Consider the following 21,664-nt stretch of genomic DNA (forward strand, 5'->3'; position numbering starts at 1 on the left):
TTTCTGCAATATTTGATTATTAAAAAAAACGAATTTCAAGGACGTTCCTAATGTAATTAGGTTATCACCAGTGAACGATCAAAGCAGTGCAAAGCTCACTCCTATCTGGGAATAAAAGTAATTAAACAGAACTGTGATCAAATTAATAAAAAAGACTTGAAACCGAGTCACAGACCTAAACTAAACAGAACTAAAAACAAGAAAATATATGATAAAATAAAAATACAAAATAATTTAAATATCTGAAAAAGTCTAAGCTAAGTAAAAGCGTTTTTACAATATTATAAAAACTAGCCTCATATTGTAAAACGAGTGTCAAGTCGGAATATTGCTTCAAGACAAATATAGGCAGGGTCCCATGGGAAACAAAAAACGAAATGTGGTTTTTCGGGCTCTTCCAAAAAATATAATACATAGTTTATTTGATTTATATTTTAGATTATTATACACGATTGGGCTGTATGGCTATAAATGTTTTTGCCCATAAAGGATAAAAAAATACGATATCAATGATATCAATGACAAAAAAATTACATTAATAACAATACAGTACAATAACAAAAAATAAAACCGAATTAGGCACATAAAATATACCGAATAACCGAAATAAATATGTAACACTTAAAAAATAGGCTAAAAATATATTATGAAAATAACTATAAACTCGCTTAATTAAGTGACAGTAAGTACACAAATTGCCCTATCAAGTTCCAACCTACCCATTCCGAAATGAATTGTGGAACTTGTAGATCAGATCCTAAATATAAGTGTCCCACGTGCATGGTACCTTAGTAAGTAACACTTAATATTAGACAAATTTAAATTAAATAGATGTATAAGGTACCATTATAATATTATTATAACCATTTTCAGCTGTTCAGTCGCCTGTTATAAATTACACAAACAAAATCCTTGTATCAAACCACCATCCCCGCCGAAACAAACAATAGGCGTAAAGCAAGTTGTTGAAAATTTATACCCTACAGAAGATACGGTACCATTGGATAGACTCAATTTATTAGGTACCCTGTGTGTATATTATATGATAATGTTGTGTTAGTAAAATAGTTACGACTAATTTAGAAATCTACCGTAGTTCTTTTGATCCAATTTGAATACAGTTTTTTTTTCTCTAGGAATAATGTGGTTTAGATCTTTACTTTTCCTTCAAACAAGTAGAAGGCAGTTTTATGTTATAAAAAAAATTATTAATTGTTTCACGCAGTTATAGTAACAACTTTAAACTCCTAATAACAACTCTTTCCAAATAATTGACCTTGTTGATTGCAATATATCTTCTGGCTTTATAAACTGAAACTATTTTCTAAACACCTATTTAGTTTTCAGTACTTACCTATGTGAACACTGTGTAAGATCAGTATTTTTTTATAGTTTTCACCTCAAAATTGATTATTTGAAGAATTGTACAACAATAGTTATAAAGAATAGTTAAGTAAATCCTAAGAAATCTTGACTTGTATGTAATGGTTTTGACCTTGTAAAACTGTTTCCTAAGTCCTGCAGAATACAGTGTACATTTCACTACTCTCTTTAGATATTAGGTTAAAATCTCAAATTTGTCATATAATGGATATCCCACCCTTCATTCAAGAACACATGACTGCTTCTATACAAGAATAGGCAGCAGGATGGTAACTAGGTGAGCTTTGTTTACAAGTATGCCCCACTACCATGGCATTGGCATGCTGGTAAAATAATCAGAGAATGCTGCTGCATACTTTGTTCAATACAATCCGTTAAAGACACAAGTTTGCATCTTCACTGTGAAGAAGGACCCCTTTGTTATGGCACTGCAATTCCAAGGAGTGTCCCTGCATCCTTCCGAGAGTACTTGGTACTCGGGATACTTGGGGTCGACATTTCAAGCTATGTCAAATTTTGGAGACATTTGGAAGGGAATGCCAAGTTGGCGTCCAAAATGCTGGGAATCCTCAACAGAGCTAAGCAGTACTTCACACCTGAACAAAAACTTTTGCTTTATAAAGCACAAGTCCAGCCTCGTATGGAGTACTGCTCCCATCTCTAGGCCGGGGCTCCCAAATAGCAACTACTTCTATTGGACTCCATACAGAAGAGGGCCGTTTGGATTGTCGATAATCCTATTCTCATAGATCGTTTGGAGCCTCTGGGACTTCAGTTTCCTCTGTATTTTGTGCTATTCCATGGGGAGTTCTCTGAGGTATTGTTTGAGATGATACCATCATCTCGTTACCATCGCACCGCCCGCCAACGGAGTAGAGTTCATCCATGCTACCTGGAGTCACTGCGTTCATCCACAGTGCGTTTCCAAAGATCTTTTTTGCCACATACTATTGGGCTTTGGAATGAGCTCCCCTCCACGGTGTTTCCCGAACGCTATGACATATCCTTCTTTAAACCAGGCTTGTGGAGAGTACTTGATTGTAGGCTGAAGTCCATGGGCGAGAGTAACTCATTATCACTCATTATCAGGTAGGCCATATGCTCATCTGCATACAAGGGCAATAAATAAATAAAACTCCAGTAAATCCCTTTAATGGCACCCAAAGGAAAAGCAGGGATGGTGCTACTCTAGGCCAACACCACATAGCCTAAGGGATGTAGTCACTAAAAGAATTGTTTATTTTTCAGAAAATTCAACAGAAGTTAAGAAATGTCTAGAAAATCCCCATGTGAGAGAAATATTAGAGCTGCTTGATTCTTCTGTAAATCCTGATGAGTTAGTTCAAGAATATATGCAAGAACCCATATTCACAGAATTTGTTGATGCATGTTTGAAAGTTGTTCAACCTCAATAATATCATGAAACTAAATATAGTGTCTATGAGAATTTATTTTGTGAAAAAATAAAAGTCGATAACAAAACAAATCATTTTTATTTGTTAACTAATTAAATTATCAGAATTTTCATGCAAAAAATTAGACTTATGTATCCACACTTAAACATTTGCGAGAGCTGCTTGGAGCATATTCTCAAATTCAATTGATTTTTGTCTACCCTCTTCGAGTTGCATTTCAAGCTGTTTGACAGCTTCTGTGCAATTTCTATACTTTGAAATGCCAACCTCAGCATTTGTAATATTTTCTTCAACCATAGTACTGTCTTTGTCATCCAGCTCGAGATTTTCAAGAGAATCAATATGTAATTTTCGGCGTTTAGCTAAAATAAAACACTCTATTTCATCTTCATCCTCATAGTTTATAGCTTTATGTTTTATTTCAAATAGAAGTTTATTTTCAAATAACCAATTTAAAGTGCGAAATTCCTCTAGTAATGAAGGCTTATAAATAGCATATCTATTGCCGAAATTTTTTAAGCTATTAATTTTTTCATACACAATTACGTTCAGCATATCTATTAAATTATAATTCATAAAATATTTTTTAAAATTCTCACATGACATATTCAAATCAGTGAGTTCATTAGGTAGGACTGTTATTACTTTGCACACAATTTCATCGGAATTTTCGAGCCAACCAATTTGTTTGCAGTAAGTTCGAATTTGATACTGCATATTTTCAACATCCACAGGATTGAACATAAAAGTTGGCTCTGCTAATTTCAGATCAGACATTAAATGTTTTATGGCCATATTGTTTTCATCACTTTTGACACTGCTTGAGATGAATTCATAAGGTTTTGGGTATGGAGAATTGTCATCCAAATACTTCTTGAATTCCAAGGCGAATGATGGATAGTTAAAATTATCTTCATTTGTAATCACCTCTGTTAATTTGTCGATTGCGGTGTTATAACATTTAACGAGTTTCGATAAATCTTTGAGAACAGAACTCACTCTGTTATCCTTTTCTATTCTAAAGTTACACCATATTTCATTGCCAAGATATCTTTGGCAGACAGATTTCAACAAATCGATCTCTAAAGGCGGCGTCGGTGGGTAATGCTTAGCAAGCCATTTTAACGCATTTTTTGTACATGAATTTATCATGTCTGGTAGATTGTTCGAATTCACATGAAACAATTTATAGGCGGATATTACTTTGTCTTTGACAAAATCAGTTAATAGTTTTTCCAAGTCACAATTTTTTGAAGAGTCTTTAGTTCTTGGCATTACAACTGCAACGGGAATAATATGATATGGATATTTTTGCTTTATTATTTCTTGAATTCTATTTAATAAATATTTATCAGTTTCCGTGCTGTAAATTAAAATTCCATTAGTACCTTCAATTGCCTCTACAACATCACTTTTCCCAGAACCCATGAAGCCAACCGAAATAGCAAAGTCCATCAAATGATTCCAGGTATATTTTCCAACGTGTATCAGATTACTAGATTCGTGTTTTTTTCCATCAGAGAAGGCGTGTCTTATCCATTTCTCTATATTTATTTTTCGATACAACCAGCTTGGTTCCTCAGGGCTAACCATTGTTATTTTCCAAAAGAAGCATTTGTCGTAAGGATAACTAATTTGTTTCATACGTTTGAGCAGAGGAGATCGGATGAGTTCGACTATATTATATGGGTCTGGGAGAGGTGTCTGCTTCAGTTCACCAATGAATTTATATCCTCTGTGAATTGCATTCATGTTCTTTAACGTTGCCGACTCAACTGACCTCCTAAGTCGCAAAGCTTCTTCTGTAGATGTTTTTTCCGTTAGCCATACGGGTGTGTCTTCTAAGAGACAACGTCGATTGTAATTTCTGAGATAATGTCTTCTCCAAACACTAAACCACTTTCGGCGTATTTTGTCGGTCCAAAACATTTCTGCTTTCATTTCGGAATTACATATTTCATTACATAGCTCTGTCATGATTTCTTCAGTCACGGTGCCAGCATATTTGACAAGTTGCTGCAGACGGTCGATTTCGTCTTTCATTAGCTGTTTTATAGTTTCATTTCCTACTTCGTTTACTAATAATTCTACAAGTTCATTGGACTCTTTATTTACAGCTTCAAGAAAACGGCGTTTTTCTTCTTCGGCTTTCCTTTTTAGCTCAGCTTTCTTTTCTTCTTCTTCAAGCTTTTTTCTCTTTTCTTCTTCTATCCGCCGTTCCTCTTCTTCCCTTCGTCGTATCTCTTCTTTCATTCGTTGGGCCTCTGCTGCAATTTTTCGCTTTTCTTTGAGCACCTCTAATTCTATTTGCCTTTGATATTCTTGATCCCGCAATTCTTGTTCTTCTGCTTGACGTTTTAATTGTTGTTGACGCTTTTCTTCCTCTTGCCTAAGGTGCTCTTGTCTAATTCGTTCCACTTCTTCTAATTTTTTTGCCTCGTCGTCATTTTGATTGAAGTCATAAATTTCCCCCTTTTGGACATTGCTCAGAGAATTCAATATGTTATCAGCTACAGTTTGTGCTCTATTTTTACTATGAAATATGGAGTAGGTTTTATCTGTTTCATTGGGAGGTAGGCCAGTTGTTGCGCTTTTAAAAAGAGTGCCGGGCGATAATTTATTTATTGATTTATCTTCTCCGTTCAATTTGTTAAATGAACCACCGTCTAGAACATGCGGTTTAGAAAATATGTTCTTGTCTGTTTTGCCAAAACCGCCAAATATATTCTGACACCTGGCATCCGACTCGTCTACCTTCTCCGGCTTTGCAAAAATACTGTTACCCGCTGTATTTTCATTAAATTTGGTGAAGTGAGTAGCATTTTTCGTAAATATATTATCTTTTCCAATACTAGTATTTTTGTTTTGAAATATCGAAACCGCGGTGTTCTCCTTTGTTTTGATAGTTATTGCTTTGGCAAATATATTATCGCTAACTGGTAGAGTTTTAGGTTTTGTCTTTATTTCGGCATTGACAGTACTGAACAAACTTCGTGAATTTTGGGATGGATCTACCTTTTCATTAACCTTCTGGAAAACACTAGTATTGCTATTACTTGGACGAATGTATGTTGCATTTGATTTCTCTGGCGAACTGCTTTTGACTTCGAATGAACTTCTTCCATGTTGCACTTTGAATTTGCTTATAGCATCTGTTCGAATATTTGAATCGACAGTGTTTTGCGGTTTCGAAAAAGAAAATACATTTTGTGAATCGCAAGAAAAAATCTTCTCTGGCGACTGTTTGATTATTTCTGTTGGTGCTACGGGTATCGCCGGTTTGAAACTAAATAACTGACGGCCTTTCGTCATTTCAGGCACACCTTTGGATGGTGAGCTTGACGGCGTCTTCACTTCAGGTTTAACTAATAAATTCACTTTAGGCGTGTTTACAAAAGTTTTATCTGTTTGGGCGAGCCTCTGAATTTCAGCTTTTAATGCTTGTACATCTTTATTACTATCGTTCACAGTATTATACCCTTGGTCTTCGGCAATAAGAGCGGACTCTTTTAATTTTCCGTCCGAGTAAAAACTTGTGTTGAGCACGTGATTTTTATAATCTTGCTTCAGTATGTGCCCTCCAGCAATAACTTCGCACACGGAACTTTGTCTTTTACTCTCGATCAATTCAACAGCGCGTTCGATTGCATAAGGATCGCTGTCTTCAATAAACTGATGTCTGTCGAGTATTATTGAAAATTCTACATCATCCGATTTAGAAAATCTCAAGCCATAGTGACTTATGAAGGATCCCATTTGTTCTAAGGACTCAAACGCGAGTGCATTCATGAGGTCGCTCGCCGGAAACCGAGAGCCACCTCTTGGAGCGTAGGCTTTGACAATCCTGGCCAAGGCTCTGGCGCGAACGTCATTGAAATATCGAAGTAGAATACACGCTTGCAGATATGTTGCCTTCTCACTCACTAATCGAAAGAATCTTACATAGTTATTATTATCTAAGCAATTAAATATTTTTATCGCCAAAACTATAGGTTCAGATTTTTGTATCTCGTCCGGAAGTTGCTTGATCTGTAACAAATAAATTTAGTTTAAATTATATTATATATTTTATACATACATAACTGCTTACAAACTCGTGGATCCCAAAAGGAAACCGTACCGATCTTATTATTCAAAATACGTAATTTGGGTTCAAACCAAACGTTGAGCATTGATTAATATCAATATTTAAAACATACAAAAAATTATTTTTTTAACTGTTATTTAAATTTATTTTTCTTTAATATTGGATTAATTGAACCTTCATAGCTACGTTTTGTGTTTTCTTAAGAATATCTGTTTACCTACCTATATAAAGTACAATAATAGATGTATTGACCATTAAATAGACAGTTCGATCATTGAAGACATGAGTGGATGAAGCGGTTAAGTACAATTTTTAAGATTTTTGAGTTTTTACATCGAATGAAGGTGTTGTGTGCCTACAAACCATATTAGACCTTAACAACCCTGGTTTAAAGGCTATTTTTAGAAATTGCATGTGACGAAGGATTTATGAATGAAGAAAAAGTACAAGTAACAAAAGTTTGTTGTCTGTTTTCTCAAAATTAACAAATTGTATCATATCCCCTTCATCCACTCATGTCTTCAATTAACACTAGTCATTTCAACTAACCTCCCACCAAAAGTTGGCATCGCCGAGGTTCAAAAGTGCTATATATCCCCGAAATTCGGCTTCGTTGGGTTTTTGCTCCGGTCCCACGTCCGCGTACATGTGCTTCAGAGTCTGGAGACACTTTGTGAGGTTGTCGGTGTTCAATTTCTGATCAAACTGCGTGTACTCGAGGTCTGCGAGGCGAGCCGCGCAGTGAGCGTGAAATCGGGCACACATCTCGACGAGACGTATCGAATCTGAAAATATTAACAACACTTTGTTATTTCCATCTCACCCGTGATTCGAACGTGTTGTTGAGCTATCGGGTTTTAGTTGCCACAACTCCGACATAACCCGCCTAACGCCTCTAAAGCGTAGTTGATGTCGAGCGATATCTTCGGGTTCCAAGATAAGGTCATCATCATTATCGACCCACAGTCATACACTGCTGGAATTAGACCTCTGTCAATTTACACTACTGAACCGTCTTTGTGTCTCCTGTCTCTGAATGATCCACCTGGCCGGGAAGAAGACATGCCTGCCGACATGCCTTTTTTTTATTTATTGCATAGATGCGTGGACGACCTCACAGCCCACCTGGTGTTAAGCAGTTATCGGAGCCCATAGACATCTACAACGTAAATGACGCCACCCACCTTGAGATATGAGTTCTAAGGTCTCAGTGTAGTTACAACGGCTGTCTCACCCTTCAAACCGAAACGCATTACTGCTTTACGGCAGAAATAGGCAGGGTGGTAGTACCTACCCGTACGGACTCACAAGAGGTTTGACCACCAGTGCGCGGTCTCAAACAAAAAATGTTCACTATAGAGTGATCGGTACCAAACTTCGTCATAGTCGGTAGAATGTTTTTGGCGTAAAAACGATACCGACAGAATTACTTTTATGCTTATATTATTAGTTGGTATATTGTCTATTCACCTGCACAACACAGTGCCTGCTGCGTTATATCCTTGCGAATACTACGGAAACGATCCCACATGAAGTGAAACCAGTCGGCCAATGACACCTGCAAGAAAATCGTTTATTAATTTATTTAGCGGTAGGCAGCGGCTTGGCTCTGCCCCTGGCATTGCTGAAGTCTATGGGCGACGGTAACCCTCACCATCAGATGGGCCGTATGCTCGTCTGCCTACAAGGGCAAAACAAAAATTATTTATCTTTCAATCAGCTAGAACAAATAACATAGCTAGCATACCCCAAACCGTAAACCTCGTATGATACATTTCACATTTCAGTTCACATATTACTTCACAAAAAATGGAAACACATCGATCCAATCTTAGGTTTAGGCTACAAATATGGCTACGGTACCACACATAGAGACAGATGATCAGGGTTATAAAATCTCTCATGATTAAGAGGCGCAGAATATGACACACGAATCCATTGTTGTGTTACTACAAAATATTTAAACTATGGACAAATTGTACTGTATCGTTGCGTTTCAGAATTTTCTTGTTTTGTAGGCATTATTAGAAATATGTTTCTTTTGGCTTCTTTTCTTTTCTGTTTTAGTGATTTTGCGATATCCTACATTATATTACAGTTCCTCATAGTCAGCAGTCCATGTGTATTTATGAATGATACCTGTCTCGTGGTGTCTGCTATTTCGTGCAGCAGATACGAACAAGTCTTCATGAGGACAGAAGCAGGTCTCAGTTCATAGCACATCGGTATCTCCTGGTCGGCTGAACTGCGACTGTACTGCTTCACGGCGCGCCATGGCTCGAGTTCCCCATCAGAACCCAGCACAGTTTCCAAAGTCATCACCTGCAGCAATTAAATTCATGATATATGATTTAATTGTTAATTTGTATAGTCCCCGGCACGCAACTTGACAAGAGTCGTTAGATGCGCAGAAGTCGTTTTTTAGGTCTCTTTGGTTGTCAAGCGGGACGCGGGGAAAGACGTAGAACCGGTCCGAGCGCGCGATTAACTCAGTCGACCTCCCCTCCCCCATCGCGTCCGCGTTCCATTCGCTCCCGATTACACATGCGCCTACTAAAGTTGTAGGAACCCTTTGTTTATATTGAGTTTTTGTTACGAGTTGTTATTATTGTTTTAAATTTAGTTTTTGTTACGAGTGTTATTGTTTTAAATTTGTTTGCAATGCGAGGACCAAATACCAATGACCATATAGTCGATCCAGTCACTGAGCATTTTATTATTTACGCCAGTGACGACAGCGACTCTTGGTTATGTCGACGATGAGGAGCCAACTCCTTCCACCAGCTCAGGTGCTACCATAAATTTAATCCAAGGGGTAGCATTATTAGAAAATGATAGTGACGACGGCGACACATAATTTTTAATATTAAGTATATTTTTTTAAATAAAAACTTTTAATTATATTTTATTTATAACACCTAATACACTTCACGAATTTCTCTCTTTTCTTTAACTTTCTTCTATCCACACAGGCTTAAAAATAAATTATGCCAAATACAAAATAAAATAAAATTAAATTACATGCGGGCAATAAAAGTGACCATTTTTTTGTTGCAATGTGCACTATGCGCGACATTACCCCCACTAAACCAAAACCTTGCCAACTTACGTGCCACTTACTATATACAGCGGCACAATATAAACACATTTATCTTCTGAGAAAAGAAAAAATAACTAAATGCGCAAACTATTATAAAAAAAAATTATTGGAGAGTCAATGCAGCATCAATTGCGTTTGAGTGGCAGCTGCGTGGCAGGAGAAGTCCTGGTTGTCCTGTACACGCTTGGCGACACACCGTAGAGGGCGATATGAGGACTGCCAGAATGACCTGGAGTAATGTCAAGGGCAATCACAAGACAGGGTCAAGTGGAGACAGCTTATAAGGGTCCTATATAGCAGCAGGGTACCCTAGGACTACAACAAACAACAACAAACAAACAAAACTTTCACACACTTCGTGAATAGATTATCATTCAGTTGTAAGAAACAATACAAATAGTCTTTGATTACCTGATGTTCGGCTTGTCGATGCAATAGCTCTTTTTCTGGACACATATCCGGACAAGTTCCAATAGTGGCACCACCAACCTTGAGACGTGAACCTGCACCGCCCCATGCTCTGAGGACTCTATAAATTAATACTTGATGTAAATTAATGAGCAAAAAAAACCAAAATGTGTGTGTTAAAAATGAATCTATCATAACAACTCAATGAATTTTTCCGACAAGATACCTGTCCCTTGCATCTAAAGTTCTCCATTTCTCATCAGGAGTTAATGATGTTCTTGAACGCAACTGGTGTAATTCGGCAGCCGCTTCAAATGTACTCATACTTGTTTGTGTAGATGATACTAATATTGGTGATTCTATTCCGCTGGCCATCTGTGAACTATGTGTAAATATTTTAAGATAGTGGAGTAATAATTTAAGATACACAACATGACATGTTAAATCCTATACATGTTAAATCACAAAACATATATTATATGTTTGTTGTTTTTAATGATATAATTAAAATTCAGTAGTTTAGTGAAGTTTTGTAAAAGTCTATCACCTAATAGGTGTGATTGTTCATATAATCATGTACTGATTAGAGCCGAGGGCTATCCAGTAACCATTCAATCTTAGGTGGACCATGAGCATGTTTGCAGATCTACTCCAATAAAAAAATACTTATTTTTACTTAACATAAAGCTTACACAACCTACTAAGTAAACAGCTTTGAGCATGACTCAAGTCATACATATTATCCATATATCGGTAATGGCAGGCTTAATTTATTGATATAGGTAGAGAAAAATAATTTCAATAATACTAGAAATATAATTACACGCCTTAATTTCATCTAAGGTTGAGGAAGAGATAAAAATATACACACTATTGAGGTGAGTGGGCAACAAGGTAGATAATTGTAGATAATATATTTTATCTTACAAATTTGTGGCTGGTAGTCATCATACAACAACACAAGATATTTGAGAAATGTATACAAGTTCCGAACAATGACATTGGGACCGTCGATCTACTAAGCAATATCACCTGCTCGGTGGAAGAACTACCCCTTGGTTATATATCTACAGTATTATAGCTACATTGGCAGAATCAAGTAGCACATGGTACTTACTTAATTAACATGCATTTTGTATCACAATCTTTAATTCACTAATTATGATGAATAAATACTCTGAGCATAAAACTTACGCTGTAGTAGTTTCAACTGACTGTCTAGGGACCTTTGGAACAATAGTCTTTTTTACAACTAAATTTTTTTTGGACTTCATAGTACTCTTGTTGATTTTCAAAGGACTTTTTGGCAACTTGATTGGCAATGATGAATTTTCAATATCCATTGCTGCAAAATATTTAGTACTATTATTTATGTATGGTGTGATTTTACCCATTTGACAAGTTAAAGTATTAAAAAAACTAATATTATTTATTGATCTATCAACTGTTGATAGATTTTTAGTAAACAAAAGTCTTTGTTAGTTTACATACGTTTTTGACGTGGAACTCTATAGACTGGCATGCCACTCAAAGCTGACAATTCCTTTTCTACTTCAGGATCTGGTAGCCAATCTGGATCATCAAGCAACATACTTTTGCGTCTCCTACAGATGTTATTAAACATATTTTATATTATTAATATACATTTTTTTCAAAAAATTACAACTATATGGTTTATATTAACTGAATTAATAACAATACTCACGTTCTCTGCTTTGAACGAGTCACATCAAACATAAAACCATCAAATGCACCAGCATTCAGTACAGCACGCTCAGCCGAGACGGGCTCTTCATACTCTACTATACACATCTGTTTCTTTGGGAAAAGCCTGATCTTTTGAACTCTACCAAATTTACTGAAATGCTTTTTGGCTGTAGCAGCTTCGAATAAGTCGTCCGGAACATTGGAACAGCTAAACAAACAATAATATGAGCTTCAGTAGAACTAAGTAAAAAATGTGTACTCAGATTGTTTCAAATTTAAAAATAACGTACGTGATAGATGATTTTGGATTTCCAAAAGGCTCTACCCCAGGACTTTTCGGTACCTTACGGGGGAAGGCCGGCCCCGGGTCCATTATTACAAAATCACAAAATTACTGTCAAAAAAAATAACAAGTGAGGCCACTGTTTACCCTCGATATGACTTGTTTTTTTTAACACAACTTCCAGGTTATTTCGTTTAACACAAATTTGTCACCACAAAGTAATTAAACATACTTCCCATTTACACAGTATTGGTATTTAACAATATGACGCTCATCACATTGAAGTTTAGAACAGAATTTATTTAACACTGTTTATTTTAGTTGTTTAAAGTATTAGGTAGGTAGGTACCATAGATTATACACTTAATATATTTGAGGTAGGTACCACCAAAATCATGAGCGTTGACGTTGACAGTTTAAAAGTTAACAAATAATGACAGATTGACATTTCAGAACTGTGTTGACAGCTATGGAACAAATTTCTAAAAATAGTGCCAAAAGATAATACGATTTGGCAATAGAATAATCAACATATCAGCTCAATTACAATATATATGTACCTGAAAAAAGGTATGTTCAAACGGAAACGCGTACATAAAGCAGCATCAGTGCTGATCGAATTAAGCAGAAGAGGAGCATGAATTCAAATAGCCATGAGAGATCGACACAAACACTTTCTCAGATCATTCACATTCATCACATTATATTTTATCCAATTAATTACATGTCTTTACAAAATCGTATTTTTGATTATTTTAATAATAAAATTCATTTTAAAATATTACGATTTTAAAAACCCAATACTTGATATATTTGAATTCTGTATATTAAAGGTATATATATACCATTCAAGTTCATACAAATTTAAATTATTTAGTATTTCATCTCCTTTTTATCATCGCACCTCCCGCCATCGGAGGAGAGTTCATCCATATTATCTGGAACCGCTGCGTTCATTGACAGTGCGTTTCCAAAGATCTTTTTTGCCACGTACCATCCGGCTTTGGAATGAACTCCCCTCCACGGTGTTTTCCGAGCGCTATGACATGTCCTTCTTCAAACGAGGCTTGCGGAGAGTACTTTATGGTAGGCAGCGGCTTGGCTCTGCCCCTGGCATTGCTGACGTCCATGAGCGACGGTAACCACTTACCATTAGGTGGGCCGTATGCTCTTTGAGGTACTGCTAATGAGCAACGGCTGGTCTTACTCTTGCACTTTCCAGCATCCATGTGGAATAGTTCTCACCTCTCATCATGTATTTTATATATTTCTGTGATAAATAGATTTTAGTTATTTAAGCCATTTTGTTGTACTATTAAGGTGAAGGAGGTCGCGACTATAGATAATGCACTTAACATTTCAAAATAAATGGTTATCGGAGTCTGTTTACATGGCTTTTTGGAGGAAATGCGAGTGGAGAAGTTGTATCAATTGTTTTATTTTGTTAATTTAGTTTTTCCTCATATTGAAATATGTAATAACGGTGGTTTATTGACTGTGTAACATCTGTAACAAGTGCACAAATGTGGAAAATGAAACAAAGCCGCTGCAAGTAACTTCTCAGGTTCTTCCAAATAGTCCACTGAAAAAACTCAGTAAATACCTAATAAAATACCATTTTGCTGAGGACTTATTTCATCTTATATGATCGCACCCCGTTTCATTTAATTTCATCCCAATTGATTAAAGATCTTAAAAATGAACTCAAATTAATTCTTCTGCCTTCAAAACATCATCTCATTTCGTTTTATGTCTTTTTCATACTATAATAAAATAAAAGAAGAAAATAGAAGGCTCGACTTAAAGGTCTCGTTTTACCAGGCCATAAAATCTTCAAAAAAATAAATTTGTAGATAGTGTCACTGACACCACCGGGACACATGAGGTCGAAGTCTCAATTTTAAGGTTTATCCACTGCTTCACCCTTCACACTGCTTTACGGTAAAAATAATATTTACACCGACAACATTGTGATACAGTAATAAATATTTTAGAACACCATCACCAGAAACTAGATGGCGATGATGTCGCCAACCTCGAATCCTTTCCATTAGTCGACAGTATGATTTGCCTTTTTGTGTTCTGATAGATCCTAAAATATCTTTAATGACTTATAATAATGAATCTACCGTACAAACAATGCTTTAGTACATAAAGATATCTGCAGTTTTTAGGAAAAGTCCAGTATTTCCAGAAATCATATCAACGAAGCTAACTAACGAATTTAAAACAATATATTTCATTTCAGTCTATGGGCTCCGGTAACCACTTAACATCAAGTGGGCCGTGAGCTCATCCACCCACTTGTAATAAAAAAATTGAGGTACTCATAACTAGATGGCATTAGTTTATCAGAACAAATAATACAATACAAGTATGTGTATTTTTTATGATCATATTAGGTATTCAAAATGGCTTACTATACATAGCTGAATTGTTATGTAGAAACTAAATTAAAAATAAAAACCTTCTCGTATTAATATACCTAATAAGTAATATGTATAGAATCAGCTATTAACAACAAATCATTATTTAATGTGGCTTTATATGTTGCCACTATTTTACTGATATATTATTTCATTTGTATTCGTTTCATTCCATTTGTTTTCATTCATTTTATACATATTGATTTAAATTTAAATTAATGAACTGTTTTTCCCGCTCCCTTTCATTTTTCAAATGACAAAGTAGATCGTTGAATACCATGTAAGCTCGCCGCGGGAAATAGTGGCATCGCAAAAAGCCGATAGCTATATTGACTCTCCTGATTAGACTCATGCAGTAGCCAGTCATCTTCGACACCTTAGAAACGTTTTAACGGAACCTGATCTGAAACTAATCTAGTCTTAGTGCTTCTGCAAACTACTGGTAACAGCATCCAAAGAACAGATCAGAAGAACAAATCCCACCCCTTCAGGCTGACCCCTGCTCGCCCACCTTTCCTGTTGAAGATGAAAATGTCTTTGAGACAGCAAAAAACACCTTTATCCAAAAGTCATTATGAAAAAAAAAGAATTGATGTTAAAAACAATCATTGACGATTTTGAACATAGATTATACACTTAATATATTTGAGAATTTTGAACATTAGTTATCATACACACTGTAGATAGGTTTTTTTTTATTGCTTAGATGTAATAAATGTCGTAAAGGGATTTCATTGTTCGTAGTCATGATTTTAATTTAAAGACTGAACAAAACTAACCGTTTGGCCGGTATTTGATAGTTCGTGCCTAAATAGCAGTGGATCCAGTGGCAGCATTATTGAAGATTAATACTAAATTAAATTTATATTTGACACTGGACACTGAATGCTGATCGCCATAGTGCAAAAAGAAAAAAAACATCTCAAGATAATTGTCGAGTAAAGTGCAACTTCAACGTTTCTCAAATAAAAATGTTATCTGTCTATTGCCAAACTAAAAAAAAAGGATTTTTAGACACATTTATTGTCCTCTCATATTGCTATCACGCTTAACCTAATTAGAACCATTCTTATTTTCTTATTTGTTATAAATATATGCTAGTCACCGTTTTAGAGAATGTATATTAGGAATTTACGTATTGTAATTACACAGTTGGTTAGTGGAAAGGTGTGACGGCAGAACGGTTGATTAACGCGATTATGTAACACCGCACAGTCGCACAAGGCACCAAGTTCCGGTAACAGCCGGATGCTCCCTTCACTTTCAAAGATTGAAACGATATTTAGACTATTTCGGCTCAGCCTGAATGAACCAAGTATTGCTTAGACAAAAATATTTACTTAGTCAATTAATAGAACAACACAGCAATGAAAATGGCATTTTTAGTCCGGTAGATAACATTTTATAATTCATTATTTTCCTGCGCCTTAACTCATTGATGTCCTGGAGCTCGGTCTACAAAACAAGAGATACAAACTAAAATGTTAGTATTTAAAAAAAAGTAATATTTAATGCCTTTGCAAATTCTTAAATACTTATGTAATCCAAGAATTCTAGTGATAAATACATTATTATTTTGTCAACTATCAATTTTATACGATATGATACCACGAGCGCATTTATCTATAGGCCATTTAAATATGATAATGGGCTTTGGAGGCAGTTCCGTGAGTCACCTCGAGCGTGACGTCACCAGCATACTCATAAATTCGGGTGTCGGCGTCCGCATACCGTCGGCGGCCGCGCGGCTGTTATATAAAAGAAAGTGGCGCGGTCGCGAGGCGACCTTGCTCGGTGAAAGGCGTGGTGCAAGTGGCACAGCCGGAACTCACTCTTCCCACGGATCAAGATCCCGCGCCTCTCGCCCGCCGCCATGCCGTTATGCGCCCGCGCAACTTTCGGTAACCGGTTGAGAATTAGCGAAAAATGCAACTGTCGCACTTGGACCGGTGCCAGCAAACAATATTTAGAACGCGGACATAAAACATGGTGTGGTATGAATTATTTATGTGAATACTGTTTTAATAGGGTAATTTTAAAATGTTTTTTTTTAATAATGCTAACAATTACGAATTGTTATTTAATTTTGTATTATTGGAATTGCTCTGTCAATCAATTCCAATAATACAAAAACAATATTTATAACGTGATTAACTTCAGCACTGAACGAGATACGTTTATGGGATATAAAAAACAACGAAGCAATACAGTAATGATTAACTTAAAAAAATAAAGTCTACGGCAAAGGACGCTGTAGAGTCGGCCACGTTCAATGCACTCCACGTTTGAGTCACTCGGCTGGCATCTCTCTGTGCTCAGAGAGCTAAATAGTTCAGTTCAAAATATTTAAGTTTCTGTAAATAGCGACCTTAGCTTCCTTCGAGATACCTTTTGAGAAATACATTATTTTAAATATTTATTTACATGCATTTGTTCCTTATATTTTGGTTTAGGTACTTTATTTTACTTTATTATTATTTTGTTATTACTATTATTTTACTTTATAAAAATAAAACAATTACCAATAGTCATGAGCTTCCTTTAGTAAGCTTTGGCAGAGAAAAATTCGGTGTATATGGAAGTGTAACAACTTCAACATTTTTATCATAAATTAATTTAAAAACCATAAAAATAATTACATTGTTAAAATAAAATTTCTTGATCAGAATTGTTATTTTTAACTCAAGTTTGAATGCAGTAGACATTCTTATTCTTCTATCTGTGTCAAACATTTTCTAGAATAGAATGTATGCATTTAGAATCCAAAAAGGTATTCTTGATACTGGGATAAACACGCTCATTTAGCTTATTCGCTTATTAACTCGATAAATGCAATAGAGCCTATATCACAATTGCATAAGACTCATTTCATTTTGTAGACTTTAAAATCAACTATTATATATATTACTTATATGTTAGATATGTATAATAGCCTCGTTATTTAATTAAAAGACTGAACAATATCAAAAGTTAAAAACTTTTACCATTCACAAACAGGGCGCCATAATTACAGTATTACTTAAATTTACCTATAACTTTATTCACTCAATTAGAATAAGAGATAAAGTCCAAGTTCGTCCAAGTTCGTAGTTGCTTGTTGATTCATAAGCGTGCAAGCGAGACGGCGATGCTCACTGCCGTGTTGGCCTAGAATCCAAGCAATTTCCGATAGGCACGCTCTGCGGGCGCGCTACGGCCTAGCAACAGACAAAACCAGGCATCGTGCCTTCATAAAACTATTATAGGCATTGAATTTTGCTCAACAACGTCTCGAGTCAACGTTTCACCACAATAAGTTTGCTTGATATTTCGATATCGGTTTTATTTATTTTATTATGTACATTTAATACGGCATTGACTAGACAGGAACCTCTGTCCAGTAATATGTTTGAATAATTCATTAATTAGGTAGGTATAATGTGGATTAAAAAAAAAACGAAAAGCTAGTTGCTATAAATCGTCCGTCTGTCTGCACATTAGGACGCGATTTTAAACGGGACTATTATATATTAAGATTGGTATTGATATTGAATAATATTATTCTTATTTTAAGAATAAAGTTTTCATTTAGAATGTTATTAGTCCACCTGTATACAGCGGCAGCGGAACACAGACAACGTCGCGAGGCGCGTGCTGCGGCCGCGAACCCGGATGCGCCTGACGTAACGCAGCCTTCGCCTCCTCCCTCGCCCCCGCGCTGTCTGCAGCCCCCTCCCGATCCTACGCTTGTCTGGCTCACTGTCTATACCGGCCTATACACTGTTCTTAAATTTCTCAGTTATTATACATCTGAGATTAATAAGATAGAACGAAATGAGAATTCTTCATTTAAAAGCAACTATCCTATGGGCTATAAGATTGTCTATCTCTCGATAGATAGTATAAGTTTCAAATAAAATTTCGTTTTAAAAACTTGTTGTTTTAATTACGGTCATAATTTATTTATAATCTCTAGCACTATGGATAAACTATCAATTTTTCATTTGTGTACGTCGGGTATTTTGCCGGTGCTAGTCTAAAATGCTTTAAGTTTAAATAATCTAATGCAAACGCACAATAATTTCGTAAGTGACACGATCGTTCAATGTGAACGAACTCACTGCATTTTCATGACCTCCTAGATTTCTTAGTAACTAAACTGTTCAATGAAAGTTTCGAAGATGACTAATAAAATGTACGCTACAGACTTTTGACGTGAACACCCGTAGTTAATTAAACCCAAATAGGGACTGTATTGATCAGAAACACTCCATTGAATTACTGCTACATTTCCCCTGATCACGGGCGATCGATCGCTATCTACGGAATAAATTGAAAGAACATCCGCCGACGGTCTTGTGATGCGGTCACAATGTGTAACTGTTGAAGGTTCTCCAGAAGAACATTGTCCCATTTAACGTTCTGTCAATTTGATAGTTCATTCAATTTGATAGTTCATTTTTCCATAAAAAGGGATACAAAGTTTTTGCTTCACGTATTAATATATAGATAAATAGGGAACCGTAGAGCGGTATATTTTGGCGCGCAAGTGTTGCATTATTTTAATCGACGTAATTTAGGGCCAAAATAAGCGACGATCTAACCATAAAGTAGGAATTTCGTGCTGATTTCAGCAGTATTTGCAGCACTATTTTGATAATATCGAGGTAATTACCGGTTGATATTTTGTAACTGAACCATGTAACGTACGAATAAAATAGAACGATAAGCCGAATACAAATATACATATACTTATGCGTTGTAATTGGTGTTAAAAAATATTACGATTCTTCGATTTTATTTAGAAGTTTAAACATAATGCATTAACTTATCGCAAAATTAATGTTTGGATAATCCTTTTAAATTCAACTAGCCTGCCTTGTGACTATTTCTCATTTTGTTTTGTTGTTGGTCTCCGGTTACCTATTACGTGCGTATATTGAACATTGGAAAAAAATCTTGATATAAGCATATTTTGTTAGAAATAATTCCATTAAATGCAAAAGGCTGCATGATGATATACGAAACTCGAAATAGTAAAATTGAGACAACTAGACAATATTTTGTGTTTGAATAATTGAGTCGTCTATTATCAAAGGTGGCAATCTGTGCATTTGGACAAAAAAATGTTATTGATATGTCAATACAGATTGATTTGAATATAATCGTCTCCTTCAAAGAATACGGTTCAAAACCTGCATTAAATAAAGGTTAATACTTAACCTGTTATTTATCTAAGATGTCCTTCAGAAGAGTTTTGTGACTGCCAATGGAATACAAATTCAATAATTCGTTTTTCTGATTTACCAATAATTGTCCAAAAGTCACGACTCAATTATCTGTCAATCCAAGTGTCATTTAATAATTATAATTCAAGCATGTATATATGAATCTTTTGTACGTTCACATTGTGTCGAAATAGATAGCATTGCCTCCCGTTCCAGAGATAGTATCGTAAAGAACCAGACAATAAATAAAGATAGCGAGTTATTATTTTATTTTCTACAATGTATTTCTCGGCAATCAATTTTATACTGCACATTACAAAAACATTAAGTGATTAGCTTTGATAAATGCATTGACCCTGAGTTTCGTACCCTTCACATCGAGAGCTTGCAAAATACCAAACTGTTAAAACGATAATTAGATTAGCAGAACAATGTTTTCCAACGTTTACCTAAGGTGGTACTGATTGGGCCTCCGTTCTAACGCCTTTTTTTTATTGCTTATATGGGCGGACGTGCTCACAGCCCACTTGGTGTTAAGTGGTTACTAGAGCTCATAGACATCTAAGACGTAAATGCGCCACCCACCTTGAGATATAAGTTCTAAGGTCTCAAGTATAGTTACAACGGCTGCCCCGCCATTCAAACATATTCATTCGTGTACATATATTAGCATATCGTCTTTTCGCATTAAAAGTGTACAATTTCCTAAAATATTCGAAATTGAGATAATATACGGAATCATTTGGTTACACCAGTATTTTTCTCATAAATACTGTCAAAAGAGCGTAGTTTAGTTTTAGTTTTTTACTACTACTACTACTACTATTAACAAAATTAATTCATAATTTTATCTTACTTTAATAGACAGATAATGTAACTGGTAAAAAAAAAAAAAAAAAATGTTGCAAAGATAATTAATATTAAAAATATCACATGTTAAACCTTTAAAACACTCATCCGTAAAATTAGTAATTTTTGAGATTATACAGTTTTAATGCGAGAAGACGATATATTAATACAATAGCAATACTCAGTACTAACTTTGTAAATCTCGCAGTGTGATAAAAGGGAGGCCCATAGACATAACCCACAGAGTCTGGCCGGATCTTCTCAGTGGGCGCGATTCCAATCCGGTGGTAGATTCAGCGAAGCACTGCTCTTACTAGCAAGTCCTTCAAGGTTTTTTTTTTATAAATGCGTCCTACCTCCAACATTATCGGAGCTTTAGCTGCTAGGTTTATTATTTCTTACTATTCTATTTATTTCTTATATATAATTAATATTTACAGGAGTTTTATATGTACATTGCTTTGATATTTTATTCTTACAGTAATGTATATATCTTATTTTTTTTCCTAGTCCTTCAAGGTTGAGCCCCATCGGATCACCTATCAAACGGCGCGTTTGTATAGCCAGTTGGGATAGCCTCTGAAGCTACAAATGGTAAGGTAGAGAAAAAAGAGGGATGTATTGAAACTGATCACTGTAGGCATTAAAATAGTAATCATATTGGTTTAAATTAGAGACTTTACTAAAACAGCATATCCGTGTATCACTTATAACGCAAACAACTCCGTAATTATTTCCAGACTATTACGTCAACATATAGAGAGGAGATTGGAACGCTTAAATAACAAATTTTGGTATA

General features: G+C 35.4%; 2 protein-coding genes and 1 long non-coding RNA gene across 4 annotated transcripts; 2 read left to right on the forward strand and 1 right to left on the reverse strand.

Annotated features, from left to right (window-relative positions):
* The first annotated feature begins 548 nt into the window (after nt 1–548).
* LOC114251263 (zinc finger HIT domain-containing protein 3) lies at nt 549–2,869 on the forward strand. 2 transcript variants are annotated; one of them, XM_089729521.1, is made up of 4 exons: nt 549–686; nt 727–791; nt 874–1,022; nt 2,632–2,869. In XM_089729521.1, the coding sequence occupies exons 2-4, from the start codon at nt 730–732 to the stop codon at nt 2,796–2,798; spliced, it is 378 nt and encodes a 125-aa protein (XP_089585647.1). In that variant the 5' UTR covers nt 549–686; nt 727–729; the 3' UTR covers nt 2,799–2,869. The 2 variants fall into 2 exon arrangements, with proteins under 2 accessions (XP_089585647.1, XP_028041273.2); XM_028185472.2 differs by having other exon boundaries at nt 593–791.
* Nucleotides 2,858–12,757, reverse strand: xmas (RRM_XMAS2 and SAC3_GANP domain-containing protein xmas). Its single transcript, XM_089729517.1, has 10 exons — nt 12,391–12,757; nt 12,099–12,308; nt 11,885–11,997; nt 11,588–11,738; nt 10,620–10,775; nt 10,397–10,514; nt 9,025–9,207; nt 8,356–8,443; nt 7,435–7,670; nt 2,858–6,827 (listed from the first exon to the last, which is right to left on the reverse strand). The coding sequence occupies exons 1-10, from the start codon at nt 12,471–12,473 to the stop codon at nt 2,940–2,942; spliced, it is 5,226 nt and encodes a 1,741-aa protein (XP_089585643.1). The 5' UTR covers nt 12,474–12,757; the 3' UTR covers nt 2,858–2,939.
* A 2,786-nt stretch (nt 12,758–15,543) lies between these two features.
* LOC114251278 (uncharacterized) lies at nt 15,544–18,721 on the forward strand. Its single transcript, XR_016323365.1, has 2 exons — nt 15,544–16,803; nt 18,407–18,721. It is a non-coding gene; the product is annotated as an uncharacterized LOC114251278 (long non-coding RNA).
* Nucleotides 18,722–21,664: the final 2,943 nt, after the last annotated feature.

Source organism: Bombyx mandarina, chromosome 08 (assembly GCF_030267445.1).
Source record: "Bombyx mandarina strain Sakado chromosome 08, ASM3026744v2".
NCBI lineage: Eukaryota > Metazoa > Arthropoda > Insecta > Lepidoptera > Bombycidae > Bombyx > Bombyx mandarina.

What these genes read in the sequence shown, in the direction of transcription:
- LOC114251263 (XM_089729521.1), top strand. Translation starts at nt 730, where the DNA reads ATGAATTGTGGAACTTGTAGATCAGATCCTAAATATAAGTGTCCCACG. An exon ending in CCCACGTGCATGGTACCTTA is followed by an intron (nt 792 to 873) that starts GTAAGTAACACT and finishes AACCATTTTCAG; the next exon opens with CTGTTCAGTCGCCTGTTATA. An exon ending in GGATAGACTCAATTTATTAG is followed by an intron (nt 1,023 to 2,631) that starts GTACCCTGTGTG and finishes TTTATTTTTCAG; the next exon opens with AAAATTCAACAGAAGTTAAG.
- xmas (XM_089729517.1), bottom strand. Translation starts at nt 12,473, where the DNA reads ATGGACCCGGGGCCGGCCTTCCCCCGTAAGGTACCGAAAAGTCCTGGG. An exon ending in TAGAGTTCCACGTCAAAAAC is followed by an intron (nt 11,739 to 11,884) that starts GTATGTAAACTA and finishes AATATTTTGCAG; the next exon opens with CAATGGATATTGAAAATTCA. An exon ending in ATGCCAACTTTTGGTGGGAG is followed by an intron (nt 6,828 to 7,434) that starts GTTAGTTGAAAT and finishes TATTTGTTACAG; the next exon opens with ATCAAGCAACTTCCGGACGA.